A 13,656-nucleotide genomic window follows, 5' to 3' on the forward strand; every position below is an offset into this window, starting at 1 on the left:
GTTATATGCTTTTCTCATTTCATCAAATCTATTTTTTAAGGAGTTTTGTGGTGAGCTTTTTCTTCTCAAAACGCAGCCAGGTGATAAAAGTTCAGATCTTTTATTATTTCCAATATAGCCCGGTTAGCTTAGAGGCCTATCTCTCTGCTTGGTTCCAAGAGCTCTCTCCAAATGTCTTTAAATCCAAAGGTCTGGTCCTTCAGCCTCTGCCTCTGCTTTCTTCAGCCTCCAGCCAGCTCCAGTCTTCATGTCATTCCGGTGAAATCTCGACTTGTAGCGTCTTCCTCTGAAGAACTTCTTCGACTGGCCCATTGGCCTATTTATGCTCCTTCCAGAGAGAGGGATTATGGGTTTTCTCCCATAGTGCTCTCTGACCCAAAGCTTCAAGGGAGGTGTGAACTCATTGAACTCCAATGAGTAAAGGTGTGACCACAAGCCTTGTATTAATTAGTTCTACTTAGTACCTTGTTTCAGGTTCTGCCCAAAACATCTTCTTGTAAGATTAGATCAACTCTAATTAGTTAGCAGTTAGTAAGGATTCCAACAGAGTTTTCTTCAGATAATTTCTGTTTTTCCTTTTCCATACCCTCTTGTAAAGATCTCATTTCCTTATTTTTCTTCTAATTCTCATTTAAGTTTCTTTTTGAAATGTTCTAAGAAATCCATGTGAAATTGGAACTAGCTCATATTTTCGTTTGGGGCTTCATCTGGAGTTGATTAGCCTCAAACCTCAGGGTTTGAGGTCTGTTCTCTTCTCCATAAGAGTTGTCTATGGTCAGAGTTCTTTTTGCTTTTTTGTTCATTTTTTCTTTTTTGAGTTGAGATCTGCTCTTAAGGCAAAGGACTGATAGCTGCTTTAATTTGCCCTGAGGCTGATGTTTCTGATTGGCTTCAGGTGCTGAGTAATCACCACCAGGTGCTGAGTTCTTCCAGGGCTCAGCAGCTTACAATTTACCTTTTGTATTATTTTTTTGGGGGTATTGCTACCTCCTTGCAGCCAGGACATAGTAGCCTAAGAGCCTCACAGAAGATTCCCTGGTGCTCTGAAGCTGCAACACTCTGGTTCCCTGCTCCAGCTTCTTGCCTTGGGCTCCCTGTACTGTGGTCTGGGCTTGGCAGACTGCTCCCTCTGCCAGTTTGAAACAGACCTGTTCTGAATTTCTTCCAAAGTATCTTTTGGAAATGAGTTGTACTCCAACTATTTGTGGGTTCTTTCACTCGAAAACTATTTTAGAGATTGAATCTATTGTTAGTTTGAAAGAAGGTCAGAGAAGATCACAAAAAGTCATGTCTTCTCTCCACCATCTTGGTCCCACACCAATATGTGCAATTCTTAAAAACAAGTTTCCATTTGTCATGGAAAGCTGCCTTTTGTGAAAGAATAATATATTACAACTTCTTAGAGTGAGATACATGTGCCTAAAATACAGAAGTAGTTGATATTTGTTACTTCTCTAAGTTTACTATTCCCTTTTCTTTCCCTAACGATTGAATTTGCAATTGCTTTTGGCAATAACTTGGCAGTAGTAATGGTTTATGGAAAGGAATTTCTAGCAAGTGCTAGAAGAAAGTGTCCTACTCCTGTGGGGATTATCTATGGTACAGAGAGATGCCTGTGCATGTATATGTTTCTTGTGTAGCAAGCACCGAGAAGCTAGGGTGCCTGGGATTTGAGCCCATGATAGACTTTGGATCTGGCACTTGGAACCGTGCCCGATAGTTTTGTCTAGACCCCACCCAGATGGCTTTATGCATTGAGGGAATCATGGAAGAGTTTCTATCCAGGGCAACACTTCCATGTTTATGAACTATGAAATTCTGAAAAGTCTGTTGTCTTTCAATCTCTTACAAATCCAAACTCCGTTCTCTGGCCACATTGTGACCTTCAACCACTTAGCTCTTTCTTTGGCTATAACCCCTGAATTAGTAACATTCTTCTCCCTCTTCCATCTAACTCATTTTGAACTCATTATCCTCTTCTCTGGAAAATTTTGATCTCTTATCATATCAAAGATCATGCACTTTTAGCCTCAGGCTTTGCTTACCCACACTATCCAATGCCTTTATTCCTACATATCTGTAGGAATCTATAGGATCTGTAAGAAACCGGAGAAAATAAGGAAATCATGCTGATTAGGCCTACTACAAATTTGGGTTACATAATCTTGATTTAGCCTAAACTATTGGAAGTCCATCCTTTTTCACTTTTCTAATTAAATCACTATCCCATTTACCATAGCTGCTTTTTCAAACCTTTTCATCTTTCTCTAAACCTCCCATGGCTCTATTTCCCCATAACCTCTCAGCTAAGAAACTTCCTTTATAATTTACTGAAAAAATTAAAGATATTTGCTGAGAGGTTCCTCTTTTTCTCTTCTAATCTCACATGTCTCCAGATACCTTATGTCTCTTATTCCTCCTTCACTCCTTTTGATAAAGCAAACCTATTGACGTGATGTAGCTCCTAGAGAAGATGTAGCAATAATCCTAAAGCAACCTGGGAGTGCTATAAACAATGATAGCTGTCAGATAACAATCTGTAGGTCAATAATAGCAAGGTTTCTGAATTCAATAGTGGGGTACAGCTTCACCTCTAATTCAATATGGATGTGGCTCTATCTCTGAGCCCTAGAATTCAATACTCCTCAATTCCACTCTGCAGTTTTACCTCTAAGTGATAGAATTCAAAAATGGGTGCAATCTCACCTCATTTTTACCTCTATTTTACTTCTAAGATATAAAATAACTTTTTCCTATGAAATTATTTTCTTGCTCCCGATTCTTTGCTAAATTCCCTTGGAATTTAGCCCCCTGGCATAATAAATCTTCACATCTTAACTTTGAGACAAAGTGAGTTTATTAATTCTTTTGCCATATCAACGACACTGATCTGGGGATGCTAATACTGTTGCGGTATCTTCTGCCTCAACACCATCATTGCACAACTGATCACATTCCATTCCATTTTCTCTAGTAAATTGTTCCTTTTATTATCTTTTATTTATCTTCAAATTCTCTCTTTTGGCTCTTTTCCAGAGTCTGCAAATATGCCCGTCTCCACCATCCACAATAACTCCCTTGATACATCTATGCTCTCTTATTATTGATCTATTCCCTCTTCTCTTCTGTCAATAATGTGCCTCCATTTTTTCTCTTCTTAACTTTAATAAGTGTCCAATCATTCAATCTTATCGATCATTCAAAACTTCCCTCTCCAAAGTTAATTCAAAAACAACTCTTTGACAAGATCCAAGTCTTTATCCTGGATTCCATCATAGCCAGGTTTGGAACCAAATTTCCTGAATCCTGCAGAGATGAATAGTTTAAGGCAGTGATTGTTGAGTATGAGGAATTAACTAAATGAAGACACTCTCATGGGAAAATAGCCTTAACTGTGACTTAACACTTTATGATAACAAATAGAGCCATAACTAAAAGTTGCAGGTAATTGTCCCCTCCCATTTCCCACCACTTCTTAATTAGCATTTAAGTACTTCTTTTAAAGGTGTTAGCTTTGAATTATTATTCAATATTAATAATAATAATATTAATTTATTAAGAGCTGATAACACACATTTTTTGCCAGTGGGCTATCAAATACAAATGAGACAATCAACTTATTTTATTAGTTTATTTGATTTAATAATAAAATACATTTCATAGAAATGATTATAAAATGTGTTTTACAAATAGAATATTTTGTACTTACAGATCTTATAGTACATAATGACAACTTAGTAAATAGAAGATATAGCGATTTCTTAATTTCACATGACAAAAAAGAAAAGTCCATTATTATCTGTTGAAATGGATTTCTGTATTGAATCCCAAAATTACCTTCAATATTTATATTCTGTGCAAAAATCATTGTTATGCTTTTTTGTTTTAAAAATTAGATTCTCAAGGTGAGTTTTAATTTAGGGCTCCAGTCCCATACTTTCTTTAGGGAAAAATCACTTAGAAATAGACATTACCTACAAGAAAAGAAAAAGTCAACTGAGTACTTAAATCTATGTTGTCTATTATTAATACTGACCCTCTATTGAGAAATTAAAATTCACGGTTTATTTAAAAGAGGATAGAGAAACAGGAGAAAAAAGTTAAGAGTTTATTTTGTGCATTCTGTGTCATTTACATGTAGGCTTTAAAAAACTACCTTAGTTAATTTATTTGGGCATCTATTAGGCACTTTAAAAAGGATAAGAGAGTATTAGCAATGAAAGAAACTTTAGAAGTAATCTCTTCCAATCCCTATCTAACTCATGGATCTAGTCTGTATTTGAATACTTCTAGATATGGGAATTCATCACTTATATATTTATTTATTTTTTATGAGGTTGCTTCTTTTATTTTTGGACAACCCTAAATTTACTGCCTAATTTTAAAGTTGAAGGTGAAGAGTTTTAAGGGATAAAGAAAGTGTAGAAAGGAAGACGTAAAACAGAGTGGAACATGTTTGCTGATGTTACAGTCATTGTTGTACCTCAGTCATCCAACAGAATGGAATATGTTTGCTGATGTTATAGTCACTGTTGTACCTCAGTCATCCAAACCTGAAGGCACAGTTATATGGAACAGTCTCCTTTGCTATATCCAAGGAAATGAGATCCATTCTCTCCATGAAGTAGCAGTGAAAACACCCTTAGAGTCAATGTTAATATTTATTGCACAATAATCAAATCACTTCCTATTTTCCTTAGACAGTAACCATAAAGTGCAAAAGTGACTTTGGATTTCAATTAATCAGTGTCTCTGTCCAGCAGAGTGCTCTCCACAAATATTGAACTTGCTTTTGAAAACTTGGCCCCAAGCAACCAGGTAAGTCAGTCACCATTCTCCAGTAGCCTTTGTAAATTGTTTTGTATCTAAAAATGATAGAAAAGAAGTCCCCATTATTAAACATAATAATAATGATCATAATTCATATATATCTTTAAAGTTTACAAAGAGCTTTCTTTATCATAGCTTTATGTATTGTAGATCACACAAATACCATTATTTCCACTAAAAAGATCTGATATTTAGTATGGCTAATTGATTTGTTCATGGAAATAGTAAGTGATATAGCTAGGACTCAAAACAAGGGTCTTGTACTTTTGGCCTTTTTTCATGCTATTCACCATTCAATTCAATTTGTTAAATGCATACTATATAGTAAACACTGAGCTAGGCACTGGGAATACACAAAAAATAAAACAAACTTGCTCTCAATGAAAGGAGAAACAATATAACACCCATATATGAATATAAAGTAATTTCTTGGAAGCATGAGAGTACCAACAATTGGGGAGAATCAAGAAAAATCTAAGTAGAGGAGGTACTGTCCAAGGTAAGCTTTGAATGAAACTAGAGATTCAAAGAGGGGGAGATGAGAAAGGACAACGTTTCAGATGGGGGGGTATTCTTTATAAAAGCATCCCCTGTAGAACTATTAAGGCCAAATTGTTTCCTCAAAAGCAAGATTTTTTTTTTTTTTGCATGTGTTTTATGTTTTTTATATTTTAAGCAAATGATTGGTTTTTTGACAACTATTTAGATGAAACCATTAGATCTTTCTATATCAAAAGGGCATGTGAATATAAAAACATGGAATAGGAATTTAAAAGAAAAGCAAAACACAGGAACATCTCATGCAGGCATGAGAAAGTAATATCAAGATCTTGCTTAATTCTAAGTATCACCTAAATATACAAATAAAAGAATTGATCCTTGAAAGCACAAGTCTGAATTGTAGATGATTTTAAAAAATTATATATCATTATTTATTTATTTATTTATTTTAAATTATATTTTATTTTTAAAATTAACTGGAATTTATTTTTTCTTTCCTACTTTTTCTCACCTCTACTGAAAAAAAAAATAAAATCTCTTATTTACTTTGCAGAAATACATCAACTGTAGAAAGTAAGATTTATTGCTATTTAGATTATCTAGAGTGGTTCTCAAAGTATGGCCTAAAGAATCCTGGGGATCTCTGAAACCCTCTAAGAGGGTCTACAAATTCAAAAATAGTTTTTATTTCCAATATGGTAAGTGTCTATAAATATAATCCAGATAAACAAAAATGCTTTGGAGAGATCCTCAATAATTTTTAATAGGATAAAGATACTGAAAACAAAAGTTTGAGAACCACTGATCTAGACTGCGATTTACTATGGCAGAAGAATGCACTGATAGGAGAAAGAAGCACAGATAACAAATGGAAAGATAAAAAAGTTAACTCTATTCTTTTTTTATGCAACATAAAGATGAATATCACTAAAACTTGTTTTGAGATTGGGGGGAAAATGTCAATAAAAACAAAAGGCATTTCTGAATTGATATCATGTATCCTCATTTCCCAAACACTAAGCATATTATTATTGTTTAATTGTTTAAGACATTTCCTGTTTTAATGCTTCTCTCTTCTTGTCAGACTCAACCTAATTTATACTTCCTTTGAAGACTTCTCTGATTTTCCAGTTGAAAATTATCTGTTCCAAGAGAGGTGATGGACTCAGCATACAAATTAAGTCATGCATTTTTTGCATAATAATGTGGGAATTTGTTTTGCTTTACATATTAAATTTTTTTTTTCTTTTTCATTGGGAGGTAGGGAGATAAAAGGATGAGAAAGCAGGCATTTTTCTTTTAGTTGAAATAATAAAAGAAAATTCTTTCCTGCCTTAAATTTTCATGTACATTCATAGATTTAAAGCTGGTACGGATTTTAGAGGTCATCTAGGCAACACTCTCAGATGAAGAAACAAGCCCAGAAATCTTAAAGTGATTACACAGGTATTAATCAGTGGAGCTGGGATTTGGATGTAGGTCCCTTTTACTCCAAACCCCTACTCTTTTTAGTATGCCATGCTTTGTCCATATCACATTCTACTTTGAGTTATGCTTATTTATGTAAATGTCTCCAATTAAGTTTTAATCTTGAGATTTTCTTCTTTGTATTCCCAGTGCATAGTGCCTCATACTTCAAAACTAATTGAATCTGTAGCTTACACATGACATCTTAAAGATCAAATGAGAAAATGTATGCAAAAGTGCTTTAAAAGGTTTCAAACATATAGTAGTATTGTTAGAAAGTAGTTTTGTTACAAAAGAGTAATTTTTGTTGTTATTATTGTTATGAAAGTTTCTTCTTGATCCTTTATTTCTTAATGTTCTGAGTGATCAGTCTTTGAGACCAAGAGACTTATGATTATAACTCGACAATCATCTTCAAAGAAGCAGACTTTTTTTTTTTTTTTTTTTAATAAGGGCCTGCGATTATAGTGAAAATTGAATCTGCAGCCAGAATACCACATCTGAATTCTAACTTTGGATTTAAATGTGACCCAAAGGAAAATCATTTAATCTTCTCTTGAATCTCAGTATTTTTAATCTTTCAAAAGGAAATGAAATGTACATCACCTAGGAAGGAGAAATACCACATAAGGTAGCAGGTATGATGTCTGTTTAGGAAGAAAGTCATAAGGCATATCAAACATAATATCTGTAAAATACCTGAAAATACTAGACTATCCCTAAGAGGATATTCATGTACTACGTATAGGAAGTAATGATGTTGCTACGACATGGGACGTAGGATTAAGAAAAGCACACACAGGAAGTAGGGCAGGTTCCAGGGAAAAGCCTATAGCGCGACAATGTTCAACATTTGGTATTTAACATTTAGGGTCCATGCATATAGGAATGAAAAGTCACCTTTTCCAGTTTTACTATATTGGCTGTTAACTCTGCACAGAGAGCTTCAGTATTGACTTCCAATTGTGATCCCAAGGATTGTGGTGTTTTTTGTCTGCAAGAACAACAATAAAAAAGAATGAGGAATGTAAAGGAGAGCAATAACACTGAAATTGCACAGAGCAAGAGAAAGCTCATAAAGGAACAGTAAGCACTATACTCACTAATAAATGAGACTACAGCTACTCATATACTCCATGTTAAGTGCTTTAGGGAACTAATTCTACAAGAATTCATCAGTCCTACAAATTATTGTAGTTGTCCAGTTGTATGTATTCTATGACTGAGATTTATATCAAAATCTCATATTCTGTTGAAAGCCAATAGAAGCTATTGTCATATTCCTAAGAGATTTCCACTTTTAGTAATGAATATGATTTTTGACTTATTCAAAAGGAATATGCTTTTTGATGAACTCTTTTTAACAATTTCCATGGTATAATTCTTGATCTTTGTAGGGAACTTTGTGATTAAAGGTAGGGGTAAAAAAAATGTGGAGGAAGACCAACCTCAGAAAATCAGATACCATACTGAAACTTGTAGCCAATGCATTTGACCATATACCTTGAATCTTATGGGAAAGAGAAAGGTCCAGTAAATGATATGTTTGTAACTAATGACAGGTGATAATGTATTCTGGATCCTTAATAACCACACATATAAGATGACAAATGTTACAAAATATTATTTGTTGAATTTCGATAATTTTGTATTTGGCAGCCTTAGGTCCTTCCTGAAGATTATTAATTTGGAGATTGTCTAAGAATTACACTGAAATATTTCTTCAGACTTTTTTATGTGGCATTTACAAGGTCATGAAGATCTGTGTTACTTGGACTTTTTGTAACTAAAAGACAATGTATAAACTTTTCCAGTATTCCAGAGATCTTTTCAGAATTTGGAATATAGATGGATGTACCAAATGCATGCCAGGTGATTTACCAAGGACAGAGGTGACAATGTCAGTTTGAAAAGAGAGATAGCTTTTATTTTCTCACTCCAGACTATAACTCATTTTCTTTGAGACTCATTTGAAGTGTAGTGTAGGGAACTTGTACCTTGACAGAAATGGCAAATGCTTTCACATAAGTAGAGCACTCACTGTATTGGTCCAGACCCTAGAGGAACTGTTATTGGCATATGGCATTGTACATTGTATAAATGTGTATATATATATAGGAAAATTTATATAAAGAAACAGAAAACTCATAGAAGTAGTTGCAACTCATTCAATGGGCTTTAAAATGCATTACTAAAAATGGAAATCTCTTAGCAATATGACTAAATAGCTTCTATTGGTTTAAGTTGCTTAAATAGTTATTGTCATGAATAAGCCATTCCTTCTGAGGAATGAACTTTAACCACATTGATTTTGTATTGTCTGAGAGTTTTTCTTATGACATATGAATTAATATAAGAAGTTACTCATGGAGAAATTTGCTGCATTTATATTTTCTGCTTATTTACTCTTACCCCTTCAGTAAATCAAATAACACAATCTATGAATTGATCAGGTCATATCTGGGTTTTAGGGCATATTAGTAGTTTTTTACAGAGATTCATCCTTGGAAAAATGATATAATTATGTAGCTGGATTTGCTGTTTGGCATACCACCACAACAAAAAAGACTACAACTTTATTTTTATATACCCTTTTCTACTTCCCAGTCTTCAGGATCAAGCATTGTGCCTCACATACAGCATATGTTCAACAAATATTTACTGAACAGACCCAGTCAAACACTGTCCAACTTCAAATGGGAGACAATCATTGTAATAAGGTATTCTCTTACTCATGAGAATCAACCATAGAGGTTATTGATCTAAGTCGCTCCTCCAAAGCATTGATTCTGTGTCTCATGTAGAAGGTAGAAAAAATAAGTGCACAGACACTGCAAAAGAAAAGGAAAACACCAGTCTAAGTTTTTGACTAGGGCACAATGTTCATAATATAATCCATCTAGAAACTACTTTGAAAAATTGATTGAAAATGTGAAAATCTCAGATGCTCAACTTAGAACCCATAATAGAAAAAAAAATTGGTTTTAATTTTTTACAAAGTTCTTCCCTCTCAATAGCCCCATCAAGGACAAGCACTTCCATTTTACAAATGAGCAAACTGAGACTCAAATTGTTGAAGTGACTTGTTCACAATCATATAGCTAGTGAATGTTTTAGTTAGATGTTAAAGAGGTCAAGAGATGTATCTTGGGTCACACAGTTCATTAATAAAAGTGCTATAGGAATCAAACTCAGGCCTTGGGATTTCTGGTCCAGCAGTCTTTCAGTTATATTTTAATTATTTTCAAATTAAGAGGGAGAAAAGAGTCTACTTGTCAAGTCCTCAGTCTAGCCTCTGGTTATTTACATGTATATTTACAGTAAGAAATATCTTTTCATTCTCCTGACAGGTGGAGGGGGTTAGAAAAAACAGATTAAAATCCTTGAAAACTTCATTTTAGCTATCAGTTGTAATTCCTTCTTTTACCAGAGTAATAAACAGGAAGTCTAATGATTTAAATTTTATAGCTTAAAAAAGCTGTAAAACATTCCCAACATTGTGAGGAATCACTAACAAGCACATAGTTAAGCAATGGCATTGCATGGATCCATGTCTTCTGATTCTTAGGAATATGCTTTTTTCTACTATACCAAACCTTCATTTTAGTTTTCCTACTCTTTCCCCTATTTCCTAAAAAAGATATCTTTTGATGATTGGTTAGTTGGTTATTGTCCTTCGTTCTCAAAGAGGACCAAAATGATATCACTATGTTTAAGTCCAGTTACAGTGTATCTGACTGTGGCTAATATGAGCTCAGAATGCTCTGCCACAGGTCAGACACAAATAGTCCCTATGGAATTTGGAGTGGACTCTAACTTTGCACATCTCATGTTTCTTATGAGTTAATTCAATTCCGATTTGCTCTGCTAACTAGCTAAAAGGAATGGGGTGGAAAACAGTCAAATGGACATTATAAATAATTGAGAGTTAAAGTTAGTGTGAAGAGACCATTTGCTTGTCACTCATAGTCAATTCATGTACTTACACAACTGCATAGAATATGAGAATGTGGCGGAGTGTCAGACATTTCTGGGATCTTAATTTATGGAAGAATCCAAAGGCTCCTGACTGACCTGCTGAAAGCAAACTGGCTTTAAAACTTAGTTCAAGGCAATACTTTATAATCAATGTCCTAACAGCATACATGCACACATACAGATAATTCGTACTTTAGAAAAAATTTTTCTGGTGATAGGAGGCAGAAAAAGCAGTCCTCCTAGATGCCATTTTAGCTGCCAGTTTTAACATTTTTTCCCCATAAAAAAGCCAAATCCAATGACTTCTCACCTTTTCAAGGAATCAAAACAAGTAGCCTAAAAGCTCACAAGAAGAAAAAGAAAAGAAAAAACAAAGAATAGATCCATACTGGACAATTTGGACCTCAGCAATTACAAATGGATGTCCAGAAAACACCTGTTATTCTTACTGTATCCTGGAAGGCTCTTGGCTTTTCCTTTGGGCACACAATTCACATGAGATTCTGTATGAACTGATTTTGTTTCTCCCTTAATGACTTTCAGAACTGTCTGGGACTCCATCACATGAAAATCTGTCAAAACAAAATCAGGCTCGGTGCAAGTTTGCCTCAGGTGTACATTTTAATTAGTCATCATATTAGAAAGAGAGCAAATCCCCAATTGGTTTCACTTCCAAAGAGTTAGAAATGTTTTGATGGTGACTTGAGAAATACTGAGAAAACTAAGGACAAATAGCATTTCTATGAAGTTTTAAAGGAAAAAAATATGTGAAGTTAATATCACACATGAATTCTCCCCACCAATTCTATGCCCACACTTAACTAGGAATATAAGTTTTTTTTGGACCTTATGCAGAGAACTGAATTTTTGTCCAACACAATAATATTCTCCAGACCTTGAGAATTTTCAGATTCAGGAGTCTGAGATCCAGAGCTGCTAAATTCCTTCCTTCCTTGTTTGTTTTGCTGTACCATGCCATCTAAATCTGACAACTCATCATTGGAATCCTAAAGAGAAAGAATAAGGTCAGAGACTACTTTTGTTTTACTAAATAGGCTGACTTTTATACATTCCTGATTTTCATATTTACCAAATGACCCATATAATGGAAAAATGATCTATTCTATACTGTTGGAGATTTCTCTAACTGCTGATCATTTAGTATAGAATTATTGTATCTGAATTCCTGTGGGCAGTTAGCTTTATGTCTGTAGGCAAAAAACCAGTATCTTGAAGCTACAGATGGCTGGAGAAGAAATTTAGGAGCTAAAACTTAAAAGTTTTTCTATACTCACCATTAATTTACTTAAGATGTAATTGGCACTTCAGAATAAGGAATTCTACCATTTGAAACAATTATTAGAAAGATGTGTAGAAAACAAATGTGAGATAGATTATCTTAAATGGAAAAGTGAGTAGTGAAATTATAACATAAAAAAGAATAGAAGAGGGGGGAAAGTGTAATTAGCTCTTAAAAGCAATGCATCATTTTAATATGTCCTTTTCAAGTAAAGTCAATCAGCAGAAAAAAATGCCTTGAGACTTAACTTTTCTAATGAAGATCTAATGTGAGTCATTGATTCCTGGCATTTTAAATGAATGTTGTTGATGAAATTACTGAAAATCAAAAGCAGAAATTTCAGAGATTTTTCATATGCCACTAGTTTCCTCAAATTATGTGGGAACTGTTATTGTATTATTGTACCAAGTCAGGGAGGATGTGATCACCTCCCCTTGGGGGCTCTGACCTCCCTGAGGAGTCAGGGATGGCATGATCACCTGTGTTCAAAAACAAAAGAAAGCGGGAGATGTAATGGGTTGAGGCTTGAGTTGATGCACTGAGGTCCCAAGCATATGAGGCTAAATAGTAATTGGACCATACTCTATTAATATATAAGCTTGGAGAAAGAATGGCCCCCACCTACTCTTTGTGCAAGTCCTGATGTGGTGTATAGGAAATGATGATTCTGGTGGGTGGAGGCAGGGGAGTGAAAACCCTGGCCTTTTTTTTCAGTCCCCATGTAATTTGAGGGAAACAATGGCATATGAAAGATCCATGAAAGTTCCCTTTTTTAATAGCCCAGTAAACTCTCAAGAATAATAAACTCCCAAAGAATGTCTATTATGCAGGCCAATGCTTCCCATCCTGTAACCCAAGAATCTCTGCAATTACTGAGTTACTGCAGAATCCTTGAATCCATATATTCAACAACAACTATAATTTTGATCTATTTTATTTTAACCAAAACATGCAGTATGATTATGTCAATATTATATGGGATTTGTAAGATTTTTGATGTTTTAAAGGGAATCTTTATTCCTTGCTGGTTTTTTTCTCTCTCATCCTTTATATCTATTTTATATCTATCCTGTTCCCAAGTCTCCATTATATTTCCCTCTCTTTTATTTGTATGTTAGTTATCCTGCCCTGTCATCCAGAGCATGTTTCTTTCTTTTCTGAAGGAATTCAATTGCATCCCTTCCTGTCTTTTGGGAATTTGTTCCTTTGATCATTTTCTCTGTTATAATCTTTTCTTATCTTTTGGTTCCTTCCTAACAGCTTAAAAACATATCCTGTATATATCCCATCTTTAAAACACCTTTACATGATACTTAATGCAACTCCATCCTCTATTTCTTTTTCTCTTTATAGTCAAGCCCCTAGAAATGTCATCTTGGCTTGTTGCCACCACTTTTATTTTTCAGTCAATTCTCAATCACTTGCAATCTGGCTTTCAACCTCAGCATTCAACTAAAACGATGTTCTCCAAAGCTTTCAATGATTTCTTAATTTCCAGATCCTTTTTGTGGTATTTGTCACTTAAACACACCTTCCTTCAATATGTTCTCTTCAATTTTGTCCACTATGGTATTGATGCC

At 34.4% G+C, this 13,656-nt stretch overlaps 1 protein-coding gene across 4 annotated transcripts in view; it reads right to left on the minus strand.

The window, feature by feature from the left end:
- Positions 1-3,617: 3,617 nt before the first annotated feature.
- Positions 3,618-13,656, minus strand: part of GRAMD2B (GRAM domain containing 2B) — a 64,647-nt gene continuing 54,608 nt past the window's right edge. For 2 of the 4 annotated variants that reach the window (XM_051994670.1, XM_051994695.1), the window contains exons 9-14: positions 11,672-11,783; positions 11,226-11,348; positions 10,785-10,875; positions 9,531-9,629; positions 7,699-7,792; positions 4,643-4,865 (exon numbers count right to left, since the gene is read on the minus strand). In XM_051994670.1, the coding sequence (XP_051850630.1) occupies positions 4,824-4,865; positions 7,699-7,792; positions 9,531-9,629; positions 10,785-10,875; positions 11,226-11,348; positions 11,672-11,783 (561 nt within the window). In that variant the 3' untranslated portion in view covers positions 4,643-4,823. Of the gene's footprint in view, positions 4,866-7,698; positions 7,793-9,530; positions 9,630-10,784; positions 10,876-11,225; positions 11,349-11,671; positions 11,784-13,656 lie in introns of all 4 variants that reach the window. The other 2 variants (XM_051994680.1, XM_051994687.1) reach the window with 2 other exon arrangements.

This window comes from Antechinus flavipes, chromosome 1 (genome assembly GCF_016432865.1).
Source record: "Antechinus flavipes isolate AdamAnt ecotype Samford, QLD, Australia chromosome 1, AdamAnt_v2, whole genome shotgun sequence".
NCBI lineage: Eukaryota > Metazoa > Chordata > Mammalia > Dasyuromorphia > Dasyuridae > Antechinus > Antechinus flavipes.